Source organism: Centropristis striata, chromosome 11, assembly GCF_030273125.1.
Source record: "Centropristis striata isolate RG_2023a ecotype Rhode Island chromosome 11, C.striata_1.0, whole genome shotgun sequence".
Lineage (NCBI taxonomy): Eukaryota > Metazoa > Chordata > Actinopteri > Perciformes > Serranidae > Centropristis > Centropristis striata.
This window is the reverse complement of record NC_081527.1, coordinates 12,659,329-12,685,337: the sequence shown is the minus strand read 5'-3', so window position 1 is coordinate 12,685,337 and position 26,009 is coordinate 12,659,329. Positions and strand designations below refer to the sequence as shown.

The window sequence follows — 26,009 nt, the reverse complement described above, 5'->3', positions numbered from 1 at the left end:
GATAAAGACATATTTTTTTATAGCTGTAGCTTCTGTATATTTTATACAATGCAGCCTGAATATTTTGTGTTAATAAATCAGGATTTAAAGATACATTTATGAGTTTGAACAATGATTGGCTGCATACTATCACTTTGTGTTGACTGACCCATCATTTGAAGAGATTAATATTGTTTCATTACTTATTTTCTTAATAAAAACAGAGAACAAGACATCAAAGAGTGAAGAGTTTCCTTTATTGGCAAGGCATACAGTTCTAGTTGGAGAGAGGGCTAACACACCCGCAGTTAAACAGCAGAGTTTGGATTGTCAAAGCTGCAGAGTCATGGTTCATGACCCATATTCATAAAATCTCTAAGAACAGAAATACTGATCAAGGATGACTTGAGGCCGTGTGTCTACATTATCTTCACTATGAATGAAAGAATCTCAGAATCAGCACGCTTACTGTAAGATCCTTCATGAATACGTGATCTGATCAAACAGTGGAAACAGAGGAAGTCAGGGGATGAAAGATGTTTCAGCAAACTCAGACGGAAATCTGTCACTAAACTATTTATATACCCAGAAAAACATGAAAGTGAGTATTCTTGTTTATGTATAATGTTATTTGCAGACATAGAAATGAAACGAGAAGGAAAAAAGCTGAGTAATAGTTGAAATCTGTCCTGTGTGTCTTTCTCACACATCAAGCTACACATAAACCTCAGACTAGAAAAAGTCTACTGTTCCATCGTTTCTGACAGGTAATACAGAAATAATAAATAAACTGTACATGAAGCACTGTGAGGAAATTTACAAAATCAAACAATTAGTGACACGCAGAGAGACAGGCTGAATCTTCGCATGTTGTGCTGCTGGTTATGCTGTTGTTAAATAGTCCTTAGTGTTGAAGGCATCCTTGAGTATTGGACTGTTTGATGCTGTTTATGGCTACAGAAAAGATTGCACATGTTTTACTCCAGCATGTCAGTGAACACATCTATGACCGGAAAAAAAATCCCAAGTTTGAAAATAAGGCGTCAAAAAACTTTCAGCTCATTCACACATTAAAACATGACTTACTCTGTTTCATGGTAATAAAATAGAATAGAAGTTTTTCCACAGGCTAAGTTTTGAAAGTATACTCTTCTTTAAATCCTGCAGCCAATGTCATGCATTTCAACAAAACACTTCTTTTTTTTTTTTTTTTTTACAGTCAATTATAAAAAGAACAAAAACTTCAGTCCCTCCAACATCCGACCTTTAAGAGCTGTAGTGGTGCAGCCCGTGCAATTCAACTCAACCACCAGGCCGTTTGCCAACAGAAAAACAGTGAAACAGTCACATTATACATGTTCAACTGTACTGGAAGTGCAGAACTGTAAAAGTACCATACAAAGTGCTTTGGTTTTTTTCTTAGCAAATACATCAAAAAGTCAATCTAGTCATTCACTCGAACACAAAAAAAACACATCACTGTTTAAGACAATATCAGTTTCAGTTACTGTTTGAACAGGAGTTAGAAAAAAAAGAACAGAGACACTATAGGGTCAGATTGGCACACAGGGTGCTACAATCAACCAACGTTATCAGTCACTGATGGAAAGTAGCCAGTGGCAAAATGGAAATTACAGTACGGGTTGTGTCATGCTTGCTTGGCACTTGTTTTGTCATTGACTATGTCCCTGTGAAGAGCGAAATATTGATCAATGAGAGAAAAAAGATGAAAAAAAAATTCTGGCACAGAAAACTGTCTCCTGAATTTTTTTTACAGTTACATTGATGCTAACATCCTTCTTTGCAACCCTTGTGCTCATTACACACTGCCCTTATCAGTCTTTATTCATGTGGATTTAGCTAAATATTATATACTATTTCAGTAGGTAGTTGCTGCTGTGTGTGACATGTTAAGTAGTAACGATAATGGATTTCAATGGACAGTTTAATGCATTCATAGCTGTACTTTTGCATGATTCCTGTGCTGGTTGCCTGACAAATTGTTTTGCGGCCTCCAATGTGTTCATGTTTTGGCTTAAGCCCTTTAAAACCACAATGAAGGTTTGCTGTGTACTAAACTGTAAAGTGCTAAACTTGAAGGCTAACTGATAAAATGGGTGCCAAATGTTAAGAATGCAAAGATAAGTGACTTGAAATTTAAACATAATCCAACAAAATAATCAAAAAGAGCAAAAAACCCTGAAACATGACTGATATTTGGGGTAGTCCTACAGTTAAATACATTTTAAATGTATTTTCCATATATGCAAATCATTTGCCTCCAATGCCAGAACTTCAGTTCCACTTGTCAACACTGGGAGGCACCATGTGCACAGCCCACATTGCTTTGGATGCAACTCCTTGACTGTATAACACTACACTGACCCTGACTCAGTTTTGTCACCGACAATATCATAGTTTAGGATTATAAAAATGGAAATAATAAGCCTGATACAACTGAAATTCTCAAAATAATATGTACTGCCAGCCACATCTTTTTCATAAAATTCTTCCAAAATTGCTGCGTGCTAAACACAGTTAAATGGGCTGTGCAACACCAGCTGACGGGAGTGCTACGTATACATCACAATGATAGAGTCACTCAAAATGTCTGCTACATTTAAAGTTTCCTGCATAAAATCATGCATAGCTCCTTTCTGCCAATACTTTGCTTAAACTGCTCTGAAGTCTGCAATTTACTGTATCTTCATTTCATGTAGGATCTGAATAAAAGACAACAGAATAAACAAACAAAAAATAAAAATAAAAAGGCAGGCAAACAGCATTGTCCCTGTAAATTGCAAGTTTGGCAAGTTGTCTCACAAGACGTCGTGTTTTCACGCTCATTCATCACTTCCTCACTTTCTTCACAAAAGAGGAAGACAGTTCTCTTGTAGTAGACCTTGGGTTGGCTGGTAAAAGGAAGTTTTTTTTAAAACTTCTCACTGTCTATGTGGAACTTTATCCACAGTATGTCTGACTGAAAGACACAGAACACAAAGGACCGGTCAGAAACTTGGTTTCCTGTCTTCTATTAGAACTCAGTCTATCTGTCTCTCTCCAGTGCAAGTGACTGCTGTGTAAAACTGCAGACTTTCTTAACACCCCCTCGCACCCGCCCGCACTCCCGTACTCCCCACCCCGAGGCTAGCTGTCAGCCTGTCCGCAGAAACCAGTGGTGTTTGGTTGGAGTGGGTGAAGGGGAGTGACAGAGGAGGCACCGAATCAAGAAAAATAAACAGAAAAAGGCCAAAAGAAATACAACTTTTGACTGGTGCTATGTGCCGAGTCTGAAGCGCGGTACTCCAGAGACGCCTTCCTGGTTTGTTTCTCTGTCTTCTGCCATTTCTTTATCAGAGTCTAAAGAAAACGTCCTGCCTGAATCAGTACTGAGTTTTTTGGTGAGCCGAAGAGTCGTAGCAGAATCAAATCCACTGCCAGAATCAGTTCTGGAGAGTTCGGGCCCCCGACTGCCGCTGTAGCCCTCCTCATCCTCAGGTGGAGTCTCCGTCTCAGACTCTCCCTCTTCTTCCAAGGTCAGCTCAAACTGAAACTTGTCGGCTGAAATGGAGCCACTGCCCCCACCGAGTGCTGATGCTTCCCCAGTGAGGGCTCCCTCCTCCTCGCACTCTGGGTGGGGTGAGGGGCTGTGGGGGATCATGGTCTGGTACCACTCTCTGTTGTCCTCCAGTGTGTCCAGGATCTCCTGAGCATCTGGATGGACAAGGTCAGCCCACGTTTCCCACAGAGGATGAACAATGTAGTCGATGAAACCCACCTTAAAGAGAAAGGCAAAACATGAGAATTCTCCCTTTTTACTGCATTTCACTTTATAATGGTTCATAGTAGATCTTATGACACTGTACTGCAGCTTTTATTCTGTACCTGGTTCTTCTCTATTGAGGCGTTGTGTTTGTCACACATGGGGCTGACCTCCATGCCCTTGTCTCTCTCTCTGTCCCCCTGGGTGAAAAACTCCACCATGATGCGGTCTGTCCACTGCCGGTACAACTCTAGAGGCTTGGTGGGGTTGCTCAGGTCTGCACAGTGCACCATGTTCTGAAGGACCTGTGTTAAAAAAAAGAGATGTGTTTGTAACCTCCAGGCCTGAAAAGTAAAGCCAATGTGGAAGTGCTTTAAAACTGCATCCCTTGGGGCGCCCCGGTGGCACACCTGGTAGAGCGCGTACCATAGAGGCATTGTCCTCATGACTCGGAGCCCTTTCCCGCATGTCTTCCCCTCTGTCTCCCCCTTTCACTCTGTCACTCTCAATAAAGCCTTGAAAATGGCCAAAAGAAATATCTTAAAAAAACAAACAAACCTGCATTCCTTCTAATGGCCAGCAGGGGGCGACTCCACTACTTGAATTTTTTTTTATAGAATTCTATGAGAAAATGACCCTACTTCTCACTTGATTTATAACTTCAGTAAATATTTTCCTAATGACTTTCTGGTCTTAGTTTAGTTTGGTCTGATTTCTTCTTCAATACAGCAGGATGTTCACTCTGTAAAATATAAACTGAAGGTGAAGGGGCTACCTCATTTGATCCTTTCACAGTTTTTTTTAGTTCTTGAACATTTGACAACACTTGACATTTCGGTCGCCTAAAAATGTCTCATTCAGTGTTTGGTTGTACTGCCACTCTTAGAAGTCGGCTGGTAATTTTTTTCAGTAAGTACGTTTTATTTTAAACCTGTTTTTCGCTAGCCAAAATAAGCATTCAGAGCTAGATTTAGCTGAAAACTTAGCATCCTCTTTCCCAGCTCCACCCTCTCATTCAAATATGGTCATTTAATATTAAACTGGCAAAAATGGTTCTCACCTGTATGCGGTCTGAGTAGTTGTCCAGCAGTAGAACTCCTAGACTGGTGACTTTCTTGGTCTCCACCATGGTTTTCAGGTCTGCCAGTAGGTTCATGTGTTTAGACATATCTGTGGCCAGCACCTGTAGGTTAAGCAATTTAAAAAATGCATTTGAAGAAAGTGTTACATTTCAGGCAATTCCTAATTGAGACAGAAACGGTACTTGACTGCAATCATAAGGGTTCCACAAGCTGTCTTACCATATCAATGACCATTTTGCGCAGCGACTGTCTCTGCTTTTTGCTGAGGTTCTGAAAGATGTCACAGTTGTCCTCCTGCAGAAGCTTGAAGCCAACAGCCAGGTGGTGATTCTCTAAAACCGACGAGTCATTGTACATCAGGGCCAGCTCTGAGTCTGAGGGCAAAAGAAATACGTTTACAGATAGCACTGTAAACCACCTGAATGGGAAACAAATTCATGCAGAAACACAGTTCTGCACAGACACGTGTTTACAGACACCTCATCTACATAGTTAAATACACTCTGCACCCACGCATGTTCACATAATCCCTGTGGAGCTATGCAAACTCACTGGTGTTGATGAGAAACTGATTGGAGACTCCAGGGTGATCCACATCATGGATGGCGCTTGCAAACAGAGCTGCAAGGATCTCCAGATCGGTAAACACAGCCTGTGGACGACAGAAGAAAGGACTGTCAAGATGTCTGTGTGTGTGTGCGCGCTCAACACGACAGTACACGTACAGGTCCTGTTGTTTTGGTTTAATAATGGTAAAGTTTGTATCCGCTTTGGATGCATTTGGCTGTCTACCTCCAGAGCAGGTGTGGACAGTAAGACATTTGTGGACTGGACAACGTCTGCAGCATGGATGTTGTTGTGGTAGGCCACATCGGCATGGTAATGATCCTCCAAAGTCATCATGAAGGTGATGAACGTGTCCACTGGAATCTTAAAGGACTTCAGCAGCTCGCGTTCCTACATTGGCAGTAGAGAAAGAACCCAGGTCAGTCAAGGTTAAGCTTAATCATTTATTGAAATATCTACATTTCATGCATTCATTTACCATCTTGTTCATTCATTTACTGTACCAAATGTTTGAGCTTATACTGTGCAAAGATTTGTGTTTAAGAAAGCACAGAATCTCTGTGTTACCTGGAAAATGGTGTACATGGTGACCGTCAGTGGGCGATTTCCAGAATACTCAGAAACCTTGAAGATGTCAATGCCCCATCTGTCTACGTCCTCTAACTCCTGCCGGTGGACAGTAAGCACACATACATATAGCATTCAGAATACTCTACAAGAATGATTTGAATAGAGATACGTGTTGAACTCATCCTCATACCTTGGCTAGGAGTCCCTCCTGGCTGGCGTTGACCCCAAAGCGCGGGATGGTGGAGGGGGCAAGGCTGGGGCTGTGGGTGGCCTTCTTCACACCGCTGATCTGGGACATGGGTCGCTTCTTCTTGTCCTTCTCCTTGGTGGGCGGAGACATGATGTCCATGTCATGTTGCTTCTCTGTTGGATAAAGACAGAAACAATATTAACACTGCCGCCCCATAGCGGTCACATAAGCAACACCTGAAGTGCAGAACTTTTGTCCCCCCCCTCTGGCCGTAAGAGTTGTTACACAAACACAGTCAATGCATGCTTAAAAAAAAAATGTAATCCTTCTTTTGAACACCCATCTTTTTTTTTGTCTGGACAAACCACTTCAGATACTTTTCTTGGATGCTTCTTAGGATTATCTGCCATAGCTTTTGCCATACTTCACGTCACCACAGACACCAGCCACACAAAAAAATCAAGAATACTGCAAAATAAGCTAAATCAGCATTGTGTGAACTCCTTTGGCCAGGGCTTGAATGTAATGGACGTTCATTTAAAAAGTATCGCACTCGAGCTTTAACAACATGTAACATATCTTTGTGTACAGCTTGTTGATTGTACAAAGTGGAGGTATTTTACCGAGGAAGGTGCTAGAGATGAACTCGGACACTTGGTTCCCTGAACGGCTGGTTTCTGACAGCTGGGTGAGTTCTCGGTTCAGCATCCTCTTGAACTAAGGACAAACACACACAAGCAGTTTGATCACACACCTTCTGCTAAAAAGCAGACAGTCTAGGATAAATTAAACCTGTCTTTCTACAAACCCACACAGTGAAATCATGAGAAACACTCCTTTAAAAGGATTGCAACTTGTTGAGGGTTTCATCTGGGTTTTGTGGTTTATGTGTCTGATTTTTAACCTTCAGGTGTGGTGTATGCATTGTCAGACAAACTAAGTAAATGTGTATACAGATGCAACAAAGCAATTCTCAGTTCCACTGTGCTTAAAGGCAAAGCATGTCATGTCGAATAATGCTTAACGTCAAACTTACTACTAACTCATCACTCTGAGAAACTCAGTTAAACACCATCTATAAATATACTCAGAATTGCGACACCAAACACACTCTTTCTTTGAAGCATTCATGTTTGTGTGTGTGTTTCAAATCACACAGTGCAGATGCTAATGACTGGACACAGAGAAATGCATGACTGATTTTACTCGTAGTAGCCTGCTGCACTCAAACACACGCATGCATGTGGATCATGTCAGAAATCTTCAAATCTGATTGAAGGTGTCTGAGAGAAAGTCTGCCAACACATCTAAACCACCAGATGTTCACTTCACAAAACAAGCAACATGTGAGCCTCGAGCAGTTTCATCCCCTCCCACCCGCTGCATCCCTCGCCTCTCCTTACCTGAATGAACATCCACGACACGGTGATGAAATAACTCACTTCTGGCATTTCAGCACAAAGTCAAGCATGGGAGCAAAAATAAAAACTGAGTGAGAGAGCTGAGCTTTCTGGTCGTTCTCCGGCACTGCCTGTTCGACAGGCAGCAGGGACACTTTGTGCTCCTGTACTGCTTGCCTGTGCAAAATATCCAAAGCGAGCAGACAGTCCACTGTGGAAGCTTTGATCAGCTGAACAGATGTGAATAAAAAGCTGGTCAGAGGTCCATGGAAGAACAAGATAGTGGAAGCATAGCTGTGGGAATGCTGTGGGATGCGAGGATGCAAGGCAGAGCAGCCTCACTCCCCCTAACTCCCTCATTCACTCACTTACTGCCTGCTCCCATATGTGTGTAAACAGAGGGAGAACGAGGTACTCTAATCTCCGCCTCCTTCCAAAAATGCCTAAGAATAGCAGCCAATCAGGTGCCTGCTGCAGCAGAGGTTGGAAAGGCAGAAGGCTCTCATTGGTGGGGAGATGTACATAGTAGGCAGGGCTGAGTATGTTGGAGGCGGAGGTGGTGAGACACACCATGTGCACCAAGTTTGAAGAAGATATGAAGGAAAAGCTTTGAATGGATGGGGAGGGGGGATTTCATTCATGTAACCAAAAATAAAGGCAGTACATCGCGTACCACAAAGATGTGGTTACATCGACCGTTTTCGTGAATATGATTGTAAAAAGATGATAACAAAATACCTTGGTCGCAGACATATGCTCTGAACAGGCTGCCCTAGGACAATACAAGAATGCTTAAATTGCATGCACTTTTATGTGTGGTTAATTGTTCTAAAGTGGGTAACCAATCTTATCTATCTGTTGATTAACAATGTTTTGAAGCTAATGTAACTTTTATGAATAAGAGGTGTTGCTGAAGACCAGGGGTGATTATTATTGATGGAAACTGTGATAAAAAAAATCAAAAAAGTATTTAAATTTAAATGTTTTATTTATTTATAGCATTATCCTTATTATTTAAAATGTGATATAGCTATTGCAATAATATCATTATCATTCATTCTTTTGGCCATGGTAATACATCCCTCCATTTTCATCTGCTTATCCGGGGCTGGGTTGCGGCTATGTACACATTATGAACGGCTTTAAATGAGCAATTCCCCAGCGTTTAATGTTTCAAGTGCTCCAGAGAGGTCTCATTCTTCCTCAAAGACACTTTTAGGACTCATTAAAGATTGATTTCTTGAAACAAAACTGTTCAATAAGTTTGTCATGGACGCAGAAGCAATGTGGCTCCCATGTGCTTGCCTTTGTTCCGAAGTGCCAGCATGGACTGATGCTGCTCATTGACTGATCTGCAGCAATGGGGGGTTTGCCTCCCACGAAGCTCCGGCCTCCGCCACGTGAGCGTGTGGTGTGTGCGATGGTAGAAGCATCCAAGCAGGCAATGTATATGAAAGGAGGCAAGGCTGGCAATGTACATGTATATGATGAGCGGAAGTGTGTGTATGTGTGTGTATTAGCATGAAGAGCATGTGCATGGCGTGTGGGCGGTCTAATCATGGGATCACATGATGGCCGGGCTCTAGTCTGAGGAGCGGGATACGTGAGGAAGAATGGATGGGGGGATGCCGTTTCATCTCCAGCTCCTATACCTCATTCACATTTTTCTGCACATGAGTGGGGGGAAGGGTGCGTCTATATGTCTAGTCTCTATTTGCATGCATGAAACCATCCCGCTCATTCATGGAGTAAGCCCCTCTCCCATTCGCTGACGGATGGGAGATTCTATTCATACTTTGGTGATGGATTCTCTGCATTAGATTCTCTCTGCTTTCAGATTTGTTTAGGGATCAGTGAAGGCTAACTACATTTACAGTACATCACACACAATCTACAGGCTTAGTGTTGTACTCAGAGCACACTCTAATTTGGGCTGCGGAAGATTACTATCCATTAATGAAAAACTGAAAAGTATTAACATGTCTTATGTATTGCTGACGTATTTCATCTCAAAAGGGAAACACCAATTAATTTTAACTAATTTGATTGCTGAATTTTGGCCATTAAGGTCTTGTCTGACGCAGGGAACCACAATGCTTGATTTTATTTATATTCATTCACAATCAGGGGCTAAATTTGAATGCCGGATAAATGCTATATTGATTGTAATAGGTTTAACCTTTTTACTGTGATGAACATTAAAATAATGGAATTGTATTCTTAAAAATGCATGTGGTTTGACCTCGGTGAGCTGAAGTGTCACCTACTGTACCGTGTTTATGGAGTTAGAGTCGCACTACCTTAGAAATGGCAACAAGATGGACATGACTAATGAAATCCTTCAGGGGGGTGAATCACAGTACAGATTAGAGTGAGTACACTGCACTGCAACCTTGCACTATTAAATGTTACTCTGGACAGTGTGGCACTGTGTACTTATCTTTATCCTGTGACAGAGGTTCAGTGTATTACTTTGAGGCTGTTAGTAAAGTGTTAATATATTATGTGGAGTACCTTGTTGGAGGCCATCTCGCTGACAGAGTGTCGAGTTTTCAGTGTCTCTAGTTGTTCCAGACACCAGTCCAGCTCATCCAGAGTCTCTATGGCCAGCTGCTGGTGCGGCTCCTCTGTATCAGACAAACACAGAAAGGCATTGACATTTATATTACTTTTTTAATTTAAAAAATATTGTTGGAACATGAAGTTGGCTGTAAACCTTCTGTTTGTGTTGTTTTACAACACTGAAAAATTATTTCATTACTGGTGGAATGTAATTAAGCACAATAAATATTTATTTTCATGCTACATTATACTTTTATTCGACCACATGTCTTGTTACTGGTTACTTTACATATTAAAGGGGGCATGAAGTATTATGATGATGTCCAGGTTCATACTTGCATTTTGGGTTTCTATTCTACAACACATTTACATGCAATAATGTTCAAAAAGAACATTATTTTTTCATACTGCTTGTTCTACAGCACCTAGACCTACTTTATTATCAAAAAAAGCATGGAAATATCACTTTTTTTTTAACAGTATGAGACCATTAAAATGTAAATAATTATGCAAAACATGACGCAAAAGACAATATGTAAACTAGTTCAAATTAGTGCCACCTTGAGTAGCTACAACAGCAAAATGCTTCTTACTCACCAGAACCCCCTCCATAAATCACATCACCCCTGTCCTTCAACAGCTGCACTGGCTACCTGTTAAGTACCGTATCGATTTCAAGATACTTCTTATTTTCAAATCTCTTCATCACCTCGCACCTCCGTACCTTTCTGATCTCCTTCATGCCTACACACCCTCCAGGACCCTCCAATCCTCCTCACTACTCCTCCTCTTCAATGGGGTCCAGAGCTTTTAGCCGTGCAGCCCCTCGTCTCTGGAACTCTCTCCCACAAACCATCCGCGACATTACCTCTCTCTCCACCTCCAAATCTCAGCTCAAAACTCACTTTTTTAGATTAGCCTTTTATGTTTGACCTTGCCATCCTCATTTGTGATCTGTTTGTTGTTTTTATGTCGTTTGTTTTTATGTAGCTGATTGTGTTGCTGCTTTGTAAGGTGACCCTGAGTGACGTGAAAGGCACCCATAAATAAAATGTACTATTATTATTATTATTATAATTATTATTATTAATGCATCAGTTATGTTGATGTTATGCTTAATTTTGAATGTCACAAGGGCCCTTTTTTGTACTGGGCTCTTTGATTATGATATTTTAAGTATGTTGCAATGATGGTACGTGCTTTACCTGCTGAGAGACAAGGGCACCGTGTGTTATTGTCAATACTTTTACTTACGTAAAAAACTCCACTGCTCTCACCAATGGATTTTATGTATTTGTGAATGACTTTCATTTACTAATTCACTACTGTGACGTGTTATCAGTAACCCAGATTTCAGAATTCACCGATTTAATAATGCCAATGTCCTTGCCGTCTCTTTGTCTTTCTGACCAGGGTCAGTGTTGATAATGGGATATTGATTAGCTCATTCTAATACCACTACCGACCTGCGAGGCTGGTCTTGCACATGGATGGTGGATTGCTGCCTGAAGATCGCGTCCTGTAGACAGAAACCATCCAAAGTCAACAAGCAAGACTCATAAAGTCACTACAGCATGACTGAATTTGTCAGGTGTGATGGTGAGATTGTTTTTGTTTTTCATTTTCATACATTTTATAAAAACCTACTTGCTGGCTGTGCGATCTTGCTGGTTGGTTATGACGGCAAAGTTACTTCGGACTGTCCTCAGGCTGGCGAGGACCTATAAGATAGGAACATGAGACTGAATGTACAAGATCATCAGGTGTCGTACATAGCATTTATGATATAATGAAACCACAGATGTCACTTCATTCAAAGCCTTTAAATACTTGCACATGCATTCACTTAATTTAACCTTAACTAGATCATGATGCTTCTTAATGTGACTCTGACGAGCCTTTGGAATGAGATGCTGTGGCTTTCATCCTCTAAGCCTACACAGAGGCATCCCCTCTCCCTTTCTGATGTTTTGATGGCATCACTGACACCCCTCTATGTCATGTCTGTCACTCCATCTGTAGCCAAACACTGACTCAGCACACAGAGAAAGCCTGCGGAGTATCCGGTGTCCAGGCCTGACCCATGTAGCAGCCCTTATCAGCCAGCATGCGACTTTAAACAGCATGATCCAGCAGTATTGGATTCGCCACTTCTTTCACGGTGTAAAGTGAGTACAAGTGTGACGCACATCCCACGCAAGAGCCAGGCAATGCCAGCAGGATGCCTGATCCTGTCGCAGGGCCAACATAATGCTGAGGGGCTGTTCCGATGAGCCAGTGAAGCCCAGTCTGCTACCATCTGTAGCTTATTATAGTTTTTTTTAAAAGACCTGCTGTCTCAAGCCAACAAGTGAACGTGATTTTCTTTTTATGTGATCATCTGGCAAATTTTCAAATAGCACAAAAAGAAATTGCTTCCAAAAGGTTGGATAGAATGGTTTCAGAGGACTCACCTGAGCAAATGGTGTGACAATCATGTCTTCTGTATGTCTGCAACACAGAACAGAATACACAGGAGGAAAAGGCATGAAACACTGAGGCCAATCTGTAAGATCCCTCATTCTAATGTTTATGTTAGATTAAAAAAAAGGCTTTATGACTTTTTTAAGATGAAATAGGGCTGGGTGATAAATATATTAAATAACCACATGATAAAGCTTATTTTTTATCCTCCATATTCCAGGTTAGTACAACAGTGCCCAAATGGCGTAAATATTGCTGTAGCAGTTTGGCTGCTGGTTTCGACATTGCGACACAAGCAATAAAGAAAAATATATACAACAAACTTTTTCATACCCTTTAGACTTTATATATACTAACATGAAATAAACAGAACCAAGCTACACTTTGTATCACTTCTAGTTTGAGGTTGTCTGTGAGACCAGAGGCGTGCGGTTTTTTTTTTTTGTCTTAACTGCTAGAACAAAATTAATGAATAAAGGTCTACTAAAAAACTTTTGCACACTTTTCTTAAACTAGCTATACATGTTGAGCTTTCAAAACAAAACAAAAGTTGCATGAATTAAAAAAAACAACGGACTAACTGAAATAGGTGTGTAAATTCATGCCACGTCACATTGTGAGAAAAAAGGTCTAAACCATAGACTGTACCCACATAAAAAACTAAGTAAAGCTAAAGTAAGCTTGTCAGTTAGTCTGCCTGGAGCAGGCTAGTTCGGCAGTATAAGTTACCATGGTTACTGAGCAGGGAGTCACATTAATGCCACTTTAATGGAACGCATCCCTCACTTGAGGGTCTGCTAAATGACATGTAATGTAATGTAATGTAACTTGAATCAGCAAGACTTATCAAAATAAGACAGGCTTTTCCTTAAACCACCTTGATGAAACACCCCTCTGGCAGCCAGACAATTTCTCATCATATTTACTTATTCTCAATTAATCTCTCCCTTTATTACAGTTCTGTAAAAATGGAGCAACTGTATGTCAAAAAACAAATATATCATGCACTGCGTATAGTAAGGTTGGTGAGGAAACAGATTGGGGTAGGTGGAAGGGTGGGTGATACATATAACTGGTAAGTAAATAAAAACAAAGACTTGTTTGTCTCTGATTAAGCGTTACATGCAAAAACAAACAAAAGAGAACTGGGTGTTTTAGGAGAGGCTCTAACGGTAGTCAAAGGAAAAGTATTTAATATTTAGTCACATTTATCAGGAGGGAGGTGTAAAATGGCTACGAAGCCATCTAGAGGGAATGCAGGAGAGGGCTTCAGGGGGACAGAGTCAGTGTTTTTATCTTGTTTTATTTTATGTTCTTCTCACCGAGATGACAACCAGTTGACTTCCCAGTGCTTCAAGCTTTCTTCCCTTCAAAAACAAGATAAGCAAGAGTCGATGAAGAGACCTGCGACTGCTTACTTAACAGAAGGTGCTTAAACATTATTAACCGTGTGGGGGACTATGGAGTCACAGGAGTGCCATTAAAACAATATATCTGAAGAAGAATGAGACAATACATGTGGAAATATAACAATAAATGAATAAAAGAAAAGGGTTTTGAAAGCCATAGGGAAAAACAGAGAAAAGAATGAAAAAAAGGAATAAAAAGAAATCATTGACACATAAAAATAAATAAATAAAATATGTATTTGTCTTTATATTTCCACATTTCTTTTCTTCTTTGCTCTTTGATTTATTTTATGGCACTCCTACTACCCCAAAGGGGACTGTTTTAGGGCAAATTGTAAACAAAAACAGCACACAAAAAAAAAGACAAGAAATTTGCCCATTTCTTCCAGTGTCTTGCAACCTCAGTCAAGCAGATACTACGTGCATTTGTGATGGAGAAACAGCTGGTTGTACTAATGTTGAGATGGAGATCTGTGGATTTCTTTCGACACACGCAATGCACAGCATGTTTTAATACTGCCTTTGAGCTCGTAAAACTAAAAGACTGGGGCAAGAATTGCATCAAAATTCACTTGGTTAGAGCCCTGTTATCAGTCTGTATTTTAGTTTTGACAAATACAGAAAACATGTGCACAATAACGATGATACATCAAAACACAAGGTCATAAAATACAAAGCACGCCACCAAAACAGTTTTGGCCCTTTGGCTTCAGAGCACTCTCTAGGAATCCAAAAAAGATGCCAAAAAGACTAGTTTCAAATTTGCAAATGAGGTTGAGACCACAACTGTTTGCTACAGCTTGTAAGGGAGCCAACCTTTAAACCCATGCACCATTTGACTCCAATGTCAAAACATCTCAGCACAAGGGAGATGGAAAAGAAGAAAATATTTACAGGAATTTCTTTTTTTAGTTACAAGGCATTTAACATTTAATTTATGTAATCTTACACTGGAATTTCAGCATTAGAACCAAAGTTTTTGTATGATGTCTCATGCTACACTGGTGAATATACTGTATACTCTATACTAGGAGTAAAGTCATGTTGTGAAAAACACTGTTGGTATTGTAATTAAAGATTGAACACTTTTTGCATAGTGGAAAATATGCAAAAAGAAGTTGTATATTTGTGTAGTACTGTAGAGCGTTTCCTGTTCAAAAGGAATTGAACAGTATCGACTGTGGAACAGCTGAAATGAACTTACAGGTCACTAGCAGTGGAGGAGTTTCTGGAAGGACCTTTGGGTGAAAGGTCAAAGTCAGAGTCGGAGCGGTAGAGGAAGGATTCCCGCCGCTGGCTGTGAGGGAAGGGAGCCTGTAAGACCAGACCAGAGCCAGGGCTGGCCTGGGATTCCAGGGGGCTGCGTCCCACAGACAATCCATTCTCCACATCAAAACTACAACAGCAAGAGAGAAAAAGAGAGAGAGAGAATTTTGGTTGGATGACTCGAAACACATTTTATAGCTAAACACACAAAAATGCAGATTGATTAGAAAAGGAAATGAAAGGAGCATGCATGCATCCTTCCTGGACACCCACTTCTTGGGTTAAGGGTTGGCATGGTAAAACTCTTAACAAGTGATCATTATTCCCTTTAAAATATTATTCCTACAAAGACACACCTACCACAAGTTTGAACATACCATATATATAACACAGAATATCCCCCATGGTGTCCTGTGTGACTCAGTTTCGGGACGTACATGGCACAAAATACAGTTGTCATTTTATGATTGTTTGAAAAATCAGGTAAGAAAAACTGAAATACTGATAGAGCAAGAAGGGAACTATGGGAACAAAGACCTCAGCCAATGCCCTATCTCACAATGTTAACGTTTCACCACAGTTGGGTACTCCTATTTGCGATTATTCCACCATCACTTGAATGCAGCACACATTCCTTGGCCCCATGCTACATCCAGTTTCATGAAAATCGGGCAGATAAACAGATACAAACAGGCAATATGGATCAACACAAACACAGATCAACTATGAGGACTGATCCATAGACTACAGATTTAATTTGGTGATGAAAACGTGACACTTGTGGCCGTGGACTATCCAGTAAACATGTGTGTAGAAGTGTAGTAATCACAGTATCTACTACAGTAAAGAGAGACTAGTCCTGCTCCGCTAACAATGGATGGGAGAGAAGTAAAAGGCAATACAATAGTCCAAATCTAAAAATATCAAAAGCTTTCATCACTGGGTAACAGAATTCACCAGTCTTTCTCTCCTAGACAGGAAATTGTGTAATTTAGAAGGAAGCGTGACCATTATAAACCAGTGAAGACCAAAATAAGAGCTGAAAATGACAAATTTAGGAGGGTAGCACAAATGATAACACAGTGTGAAATATGTGGGAGTGCAGTTACACAGTCACACTAATGGTTCTCACAAAGTAGACTAAAATTAGCACTGGATTTAAATTTGTCTGTGACAAGAAAAAAACAAAATTAGACAGGAACCACAACAGGGGTCGGGGTGGGTGAGTGTTGAAAGGCTGCTTATTGATGATCCTCCTGCTGTGGCCGGTCCAACCATTATAACTGACCCACAAAGCCAGACACATCAACACCATCAGAAAAAAGGTGACAGAAAAAATCTGTAAATGCAAAATCAAGGGGGAAAAAACAAAACAAATTTGACCATCTTTTGTCAGTCTTTGAAAAGAAATGTTGATGATGTGGACTTCATTAAAGGTGTGAAGTCTGTGTGGCTAATGTCATGCAGATGCGGTACAAGTGTGTGTGTGTGTGTGTAAACATCCAGAGGAGGTCTGCATCAGGCAGAGGACTGTGTGTGAACAGTGAGTATAAATTTAGCATCAGAGTAGTGACGTGGGGTCATGTGAGTGTGAGTCTAAAAATAGCCCTGCGTTCAGGTGAGGGGGAGTTCCTTCTGATCAAACATGATCCGACTACAGAGAAAAATGCCAAATAAAGGCTTCTCTTCACAGTCTGGGCACGTTTCTGCTTTGATCCACATCTCTATTTTCCCACAGCCTCTCTGCTGACATGTGAACCCAGAGAGACTCCGTCAATCCGCAGCTTCGTTTGGCAACGCGTCACCTTTTCTAAACAGTCTGAGGAACTCCAGAGTAGAAATCCATGCTTTAGCAAAACAACCATTAGCAGAACGTGGAGGATTTTGGATGGGCGAGACGCTAAGACACACATTCAGTCTTTTTCAAATAAATAGAGCAGTGGAAAACGATATTCAAACATAAAAATTCCTGAAATCCAAGGCAAACAAAAAAACTGGAGTTATGAGTGCGGTGTGTGTTAGCTTGAGATGTGTCCTAATGATAAGTGTGGGAAATAATGAAACACAACACCAAAACATCATCACGGTCCAGAGTATATCACAAATTCCTGGACAGAATAGCACAACGTTAAATAAACTGCTATAAGACGTATACAGATCTATACAAGCTATCTGTGATTAACACTATGCAACAGAATATTAAGTATATGTAATGTGTATTTAGCAGTTATACTGTGCACACAAACACTTGCTCCAAATGTGGTCATTCCTTTGATCTGAGGGTCTTATGTTCCACAGATTTATGCGGCACATAATGTAAACATGACAGTGGGTCCTTTGTTCCAAAGGTCTTATGTTTCTGGGCTTTATATTGTACATAGTGGGAATCTGAAAAAGATGTTCCTCAGCTCTGTATTCCCCAAACATGACATGATTAATTTTATGGTTATGTTTAGGTTAGGGGAGTATAATTGCACTGGAGCAGGTCTTAGTCTAGATGGCCTAGTTAGTTAGAGTTGAATCAATAATATTTATAAAATATTTTAACTTTAAAAGGGTGAAATTTGACCTAAACACAATAGGAGCTTTAATGTGTGTTGAAGCATATTGCAGCACCTTGGGAACATAGATGCACTCCCATTTAAAATGTGCTAATTAGCACTTAACACAAGCATGGACAAATTTGGTCATAAACCAAAGTATTGGACAAAATAATATTTGGAATGGTGACCTTATTATATGAACTGATAAAGTTAACGGATTGCCAATATTATTACAAGTCATCCTCAATAGGAAATGAATGTTATTACCAGATTTCATGGCATTCCATCCAACAGTTACTAAGATATTTGACTGAAAAGCACAAAAAAATAGCTAATACTAATAGCTGTTGAGATATGTCTCAAGGTGATTGTTAATTACAGCTTTAACAGCACCAATATTAGATCCAATTGGAAATTACAGGCTGCAGCTCTCTGCAGTGTAATATCTAATAGTAGGTATGGAGCATCTGCATCGTGCAAACCTCCCATTCATTCCTCTTTCCACTCCTTTCTCCAGCGCCCCTCCCCGCTCTTCTACCCTCCTAGGATGCTGCATGAGGACAAGACGTTGGTGTGTTACTGGGCTATTACGTAACACTGAGCAGAAGCCCCCATCCCTCCATTCATGTGACAGATTCAGACACACTGACTGCACTATACATAGCCAAGGAGAGGAGTCAGAGAGAGGGAGGGAAGACAGCGGGTGAGGGGTAAAATAGGGCAAAGAGAGAGGCAGAGTAAATACAATTTCAAAGAGGAAGAGAGTACAGCCTGTACTGAGACACGCACATGAGGGCTTTTTGGTCTTAACTGTGCACTGTGTGACTGGGCCAGTGTGGCTCGAGCGGTGCAAATGAACAAATGTGTTTTTGACTGTGTGTGTCACAGATGCAAGGATTAATTATCCTCTTTACAGATTAATTTGTATTTAAGCCTGTTTTATGAGTGTAAATTATGCCTTTAATCTGCTATGGCAGTGCAACGTGCCACCTTCCACACCTAACAGTGCTGATCTGTGAGCACACACATCATCTGTGCAGTTACTACAAGCACACATGTAGCTTGGAGCTACACCCACTCTTTACTTTTTCTCCTGTTGTCTCCATCTATCCTTTTCTGTCCTCCCTAATGATGCTATACCCCTGGCTGCTTCTGCGTGCTCTGTCCACAAACTTGTTTCTATTTTTGTCTCTGCACGACGCTTCTGCCTCTCTCTGCAGCTAAATTTAGCCTCCCCATGCATGGGGAATAGACGAGAGAGGCAGCGACGCGGCTAAAAATAGAGTTTCAGGTAGAATCAAGAGGCTCCCCCTCCCCTCTCTTTTCCCTCTGCATCGCAGAGCAGCAGATTTTTTTTCACTCCATTCATGAATATTTATGGAGAAGTTTCTATTTGAAGCCGATGCCGAGCTAAAATTAGATCACAGATCAAAATATCGCCCACGTCTTTCCCTCGCTGCTATTTCACTTCCAGTTCCCTCAACTCTCTCTGGGGACTGAACATAGAGTCATGACTTATTCATGAAATTCAACTATTTACCTTTTACTTAAACGCACACACACACAATATCATATTGTATTTTTGCATGATTCCCAATAGTACAATCACGAGGATCTCCCGTAGGTTTATGAGAACTAAGACTTACACAGCAACATGAACACCACGAGGAGTTGTTGCCTAGGTAACAACAAACGGGATCCAAAGCTAGACTGAATTAATGATCTTAAAACACATGCTATCTACAGTATGTGAAGATTAATTTTAGTCCGTTTTTGAAGGACTGTCAGAGAGGTGTTGATTACATTTTGAGCAAATTAGTGTATGTTCATTATATTTTCTGCTCTTCCTATTAAAGTAAAAACCAACTGCAACTAATCTCATGTGTTGGGATGAAATGGTTTTCATATGATTTTTTTTTCTGGCAATGAAATTGTTACTACAATCTCATAGTGCTACTTTATAAAGCTTGCTCACGTGGGATTGTTGGGTCTTTAAAAGACTATGGTATCTATAGAAAAGTGTCATGAGGTAACTGTTGTGTTTGTGTTATTTGGTGCTATATAAATAAAAATTGACTTATATTTTACATTCATACTGAAAAAATGGTATTAATGTTGAAATGGTGATGTGCATCAAATGAAATAGCAGAAAATGTTCATTGTGCACAGTCTATAAGCATTCACTTTAGAATACGTACATTAAATATGTCAACTGAGGCATTTTGTGTTTTTTTAAGGGGTCAAAGGTCACCATTCTGGCTAAGCGTGCAGGTCTTTCTGACAGGAAGCTCCCACAGAGGCACAGTGGCTGTTTGGACGGCTGGTCTTCATATACGGCTCTATTGTTTTTGTGTGTTTCACATGCCAGCCAGTCGCACCCACCCACCTCTTCTCTCCTTCCCCCTCTCTCTTTCTCAGCCTCAGCCAACAGAATGGGATTTTTTTTTTTAAATAATCTTGTTGAGTGAGAGGGTGTTGTTTAATCATATAGCAGATAAACTTGTTGGTGAGTGGTGGCTGATGTGTTGTAGTAGGTGCTGTCTGGAGAACTGAAATAGATCTAATAAGTCACTCTGAGGACAGGGTCCCTCTACTGGGCTTTGGTGAGAAATACATGCCGACTGTGGAAATACAGTATACTGTAGAGCTTCCTTTGTGTTTCAAAGTGTTTTTTTTAACACATCTCATGCTTTCTTATTCACTGTATCAACAGTCAAAATACATTATAGACTTAAAATTCTTCATAAGTATTAGGTGTCTTATGAATGGTTACAGTTTAAACTAGAGGTTTAGGTTTAAGTTGGCTGATGGCACTTTTAATGCTTTATGACTCACCTAAAACACCTCAGCCATTAAGTACAGGCCCTATAATAGTCCATGGATTATCAAGGGGTTATGGTTGTATGTGTAGGTAGAGTGAAGTGCAAATTATGCATCTATAATTAAGTCATCAAGTAAAGTATAATACATTTCAAAGAATCTATCCATCATCGTTAGTGATAATTATGTAGAATACCAAAGTGTTAATAAACCATGCAGAGCATTACAGGTTAATTTATCTGCTCTAGGAAGGGACCATTTAATATATAAAACTTATTACAGTAAGTAAAAGGAAAAATACAGTTTGTCAACCTTTTGGATGAAAACAAATTTGTTTTACTTATAACTCTCTGCATCTTTGATTTACATTAGCAGTCACAATGTGGTATAAACTCCATCAGTCAACCTCTAGTTCAACACTTCTATTACACCAAAGTCTGATAAAGAGTTATGTTACTTGACCTTATAAATTATTATGAGGCATTATTGATATTTATAAGTGCTTAGAACTTTATTTTCACAGTGCTATAAGCAGATTATAATGCATTATAAGTATGTTTATGGCGTAAATATAGACCTGGCCGGAATAGAGGAGGTTGCCTTTATTACTAATCAAGAGCATCCATAAGACACTAAACTTATAAATAATTAAAAGTCACATCTATGATTTTTTTATGACATATTAATATATTGCATCAGAAAGCATTATGTGTTGTTATGAAGTCTCACAAATGTCTGATAATTCACTCTGAATGCGCTCATAATGCACATTAGATGTGATCTTCATAGTATGTATTACCCAACAATAGCACAATATGATCATATACAGGTACATCTCAAAAAATTAAAATATCATGAAAAAGTTCAATATTTTGTCATTCATTTCAGAAAGTGAAACTCATACATTATATAGATTCATTACGCGTAGAGCAAAATATTTCAAGCCTGTTTTTCTTGTAATTTTGATGATTCTGGTTTAGAGATAATGCAAACCCAAAACTCAGTGTCTCAGAAAATTAGAATATTGTGAAGTTCAATATGTGAGTCCTGGGTCAGTGGTGGTTTGGGGCCATGTCCTCTGCTGCTGTTGGTCCACTGTGTTTTCTGAAGTCCACAGTCAACATAGCAGCCATCTAGCAGGACATTTTAGAGTCTTCATGCTTCCACGAGCTCTTTGGAGATGCTGGTTTCATTTTCCAGCAGGACTTGGCACCTGCCCACACTGGCAAATGTACCAAAAGCTGCTTCAATGACCATGGTGTTCCTGGGCTGGACTGGCAAACCTACTCGGCTAACCTGAACCCCATAGGAGTCTATGGGCTGTTGTCAAGAGGAAGGTGAGAGAGACCAGATGACCTGAAGGCTGCTATAAAAGTAACATGGTGCTGTAGGTTGATCTCCTCCGTGCCACGCCATATTAATGCAGTAATTCATGCAAAATGAGCCCAACCAAGTATTGATATTATAAAAATGAAGATACTTTTCAGAAGCATGACATTTGTGTTTAAAATATCCTTTTTCTTTATTGATCTTATGTATTATTCAAATTTTCTGAGACATTGAGTTTTGTGTTTTCATTATCTGTAAGCCATAATCATCAAAATTATAAGAAATACAGGCTTGAAATATTTTACTCTATGTGTAATGAATCTATATAATATACGAGTTTCACTTTCTGAAATAATTGACAAAAAATATTGAACTTTTTCACAATATTCAAATTGTTTGAGATGTACCTGTAATCAAAATATGAGTTGCAGTAAAAGTCAATCGATGACAATATTGATATATCATCAAAACCTGTACTGTAAATGAGATAGATTCGGTAACATCTCTTCTCGGTAACATTGTATGATTAAATAGGAGCCATCCCGGTTTGGCATCTGCATTCACACACAAGGCTTCATCTACACCTGCATCAAAGGCGCCTGCACATGCTCAAAGACACACACACACACACACACACACACACACACACACACACACACCTGATTACTGTTTGTAGTCTAAAGACCAAACTGGAGCCAACATTCCTCGGCATCATAAAGCCTAAAAAAAAAAAAAAAAGTGTAAAGAGAGAGGTGTGTTACAGCGTTTGTTATTTAAGTGGCTGGCTGGTAAGAAGTGTGATTGATGGTAACCTGTCAGTGGCCCTGATACTCGACACCCCGCCTGCGTCACCGCCTGTCACGGCAACGTCAATCCCATCTGGGGAGCATTAAAATACAGGAGCTACGGGGCAGAGCGAGAGAGGGAGGGAGAGCGGAGATAGGCCTGTAAACCAGGGCAAGCTGTCATCTGAACCTTCATTCATCATTCCCAGGCCTTTGCTGTGACACAGTCAGAGTTAGAGTTTGTTACACCAGAGCCGACTCGCAGGACCGGTTCAGCCATTTATGCAAAAGACATTTAAAAGAAGGCATTTAAACATGTAACACAGATCTCATCCAGTGACGCTTGAGAGTATTGCATTTCCTTGGATAATTTGGAATAATCTCTATTACGTGACAATGAGTGTGCTGCGAGCAGTCTGAAATAAATGAAGAGTGGCGGAAAAAAGAAGCAAATGTGTAAAAGTTAAACCTTTTTTTCCCCTTGCTGCGGTTTAAGCACACATAAAAGATGTTCTGGAGCAAACAAGGATTAGGATTGGCTTAATGAGACCACGAAGTTCACACCCTGAAGCTCAACACAAAGAACAAAGTGAGCCACAGAGGTAGTAAATCTAGCCACATTAGAAAAACTCGTAAAGTAATCTAGGAGCAATTTCAAATTCACGGTGACATTTTCTATGCACGACACAAGAGTCAGTGTGTGTTCTGGGATAAAAGCTGCCTGGTTGTTTTCACTATGGCCCCTCACACAGAGGGAGAACCACCCTGTTTGTTTGTGTTGCCCTTCCTCTCCTTTCCTGTGACATCATATTATTTGGCCAATGCAACCTGGTGGAGGTTGTGTATTTTTATGAAGACGCAGTATACCTACAGAATGTGACTATTACAGGTTACCTACATTTACTGAATTTTCTTTAAATTAAAAATAAAGTATTAGCATTAAGAGAAGTAGTATAGTGAATGGGCCAAAATAAATTTCAGATTTTCTGCTACATTATGAACTGACAATCCAGATCTCTTAGGTCGTCTGATACTTTTCTGTTTACTGCTGCCTTTTATTTAATCAATTAATTATTGATTTCTTCTCAAATGAATAATAAACTATAGACCAGAGTTGATTATCACCTGCCAAGCCGGCTAACTTCCGGACCTCCACTAACTTAAAAATAATTAAATTGCATGGATCGTTCCAAATGTTATTGAACTGAATTGATGAAATATTGGTAGTGAAACAAGTGAGATGCTAAAAAAATGACCCACTGATTTGTGTGTTTCAGAATGCACAGTCATGGAAAAAATGATTAGACCACCCTTGTTTTCTCCTTGCTTTCTTGTTCATTTAATGCCTGGTACAACTAAAGGTACACTTGTTTGGACAAACATAATGATGACAACAGAAATAGCCCATAAAAGTTTAATTTAAGAGCTGATATCCAGCCATTTTCCATGGTTTTTCTTGATAATGATTTTGGTTAATATTAAGAAAACCATGGAAAATGGCTAGATATCAGCTCTTAAATTAAACTCGTATGAGCTATTTTTGTTATCATTATATTTGTCCAAACAAATGTACCTTTAGTTGTACCAGGCATTAAAATGAACAAGATATTGAAGAAAACGATGGTCTAATAATTTTTTCCATGACTGTAAGTGTATGGGGGAAAGTCTTTTTGGGCCCCACGGGATCATGTGACCGGCCCCGAAGTTGTAACCTTGTGGTTTTGCCAACTAACTTGGCTTCAAAGCCAAGCCCCATTCCTTGGAGCTTGATACAAAGAGTGGTGTTAATCTTCTAATCTAACTTCCTGCAAGAAAGTGAATAAGGGTATTTCCCAAAACTATTCATTGAACTGATTTCTATGGTGCATCTCTTGCGAGGGCAGCAGCATGACGGAAAACATTAGATCTGGCCCTCCTTGTTTGTGTCCTCGTCTGTTAGTGACTAATCCCATCTTGTTACCAAACATGAGACACGCTGCATATATCCTATAGACCCCCCTCAAAGCATTTGACAAAGTAAGATTAAATTTAAAAGAAAAGTTTAGTTGCTGTTATTCCAGAAAGTACTTTCAGTAAGCAAACGACAACCTTGCACGCACTGTTTCATATCACACCCAACAAAAACAGGGCCATTATGACAATTATGAATTATGGGACATTATGCAACGGCGATAACCACATACGTGCATTGTTCAGAATCAGGCAGTGAAAAATGGTTTTAAAAGAATGCGAGCCAATGAAGTGTTAGCTGACACAACAGAAAGGCAGGAACACAGAATCACTCCACTGACCTTTTTATAAAACAAGTCAGAGTTAGAAAACATACTGTATAATGGGACATGTTTGTATAGAGCCAGTGATGTGAAAAAGACTGTAAGGCTGTTTCTCCTGACTGTTTGAAGAAATGTTGGTTTGTTTAGTTGACTTGTTTAATTGACAAACCAGCTGTTGGTTTTGAAACAAGCCAGTTAGGTGCCTGCAAGCTAAGTGTGTGTGTGTGTGTGTGTGTGTGTGTGTGTGTGTGTGTGTGTGTGTGTGTGTGAGTGTGTGTGTGGTCATTGTCTTACTGAACCTAAGTCTGTCCACTGTGATTAAATCAGAAGAGTTTATTTTGCTATTAACAGCTGAAAGCAAGAGACAGACAGAAAAATAAAGACAAGACTAGTGACTATGCATGTATGTGTGTGTGTGTGCAATTATTATAACATGTGAAGTAAACTCTCAGCGGTCCCTCTCTGACGCCTGTAATCGCCGTCTCAGAGCCCAGCCCTCTTCCTCCGATCTTTCCTTTGAAAAACAACACAATGCCGTCATGACGCCTGTGCCGGTGGATCTAGAGCACACGCCGACCTCTGATGCACTAAACAGTGTGAAGTGTCTGCTGAGGACGGCCTCGCTGTTAATCATCAGTTGATCAGTACAGTATGAGACAGTTTGGTGCAGTATGATGACATGGAGGTGTGCAGAAAGCAAGAGGAAAGACTGATTCTTCCATAAAAAAAGAAGAAGCTTGATGGCAGTGTTTTTGTCTTTTTCCTAAAACCCAACATTTTGGTTTTGAGGTCAATGAGCCCTTATCAGCTGTAAAAATTCCAACAATTTGAGTGCAGACAAATGGTTGAGAAATGATTGTGTTTTATGTGCCTGTTCTATAAAATTAGGCTTGGGTAACCAATTTTCCACTGTAAACACATTCCTTCAGTTAAAATACAGCTTTGCCTTTCCTTAAGTGAACTTTAAAGAGAATTACCACCTTGTGGTTTTATATGTCCAACAACCAG

The 26,009-nt window shown here is 40.0% G+C and overlaps 1 protein-coding gene across 5 annotated transcripts in view; it reads right to left on the bottom strand.

The window, feature by feature from the left end:
- Positions 1–217: 217 nt before the first annotated feature.
- The window catches only part of pde4ca (phosphodiesterase 4C, cAMP-specific a), a 48,031-nt gene continuing 22,239 nt past the window's right edge, over positions 218–26,009 (bottom strand). For 3 of the 5 annotated variants that reach the window (XM_059344311.1, XM_059344309.1, XM_059344313.1), the window contains exons 2-16: positions 15,190–15,381; positions 13,899–13,943; positions 12,567–12,603; positions 11,761–11,834; positions 11,580–11,632; positions 10,066–10,178; positions 6,775–6,868; positions 6,152–6,324; positions 5,959–6,057; positions 5,617–5,781; positions 5,377–5,476; positions 5,044–5,198; positions 4,803–4,925; positions 3,865–4,047; positions 218–3,757 (exon numbers count right to left, since the gene is read on the bottom strand). In XM_059344311.1, the coding sequence (XP_059200294.1) occupies positions 3,257–3,757; positions 3,865–4,047; positions 4,803–4,925; positions 5,044–5,198; positions 5,377–5,476; positions 5,617–5,781; positions 5,959–6,057; positions 6,152–6,324; positions 6,775–6,868; positions 10,066–10,178; positions 11,580–11,632; positions 11,761–11,834; positions 12,567–12,603; positions 13,899–13,943; positions 15,190–15,381 (2,107 nt within the window). In that variant the 3' untranslated portion in view covers positions 218–3,256. Of the gene's footprint in view, positions 3,758–3,864; positions 4,048–4,802; positions 4,926–5,043; positions 5,199–5,376; positions 5,477–5,616; positions 5,782–5,958; positions 6,058–6,151; positions 6,325–6,774; positions 6,869–7,554; positions 9,285–10,065; positions 10,179–11,579; positions 11,633–11,760; positions 11,835–12,566; positions 12,604–13,898; positions 13,944–15,189; positions 15,382–26,009 lie in introns of those variants that run through there. The other 2 variants (XM_059344310.1, XM_059344312.1) reach the window with 2 other exon arrangements.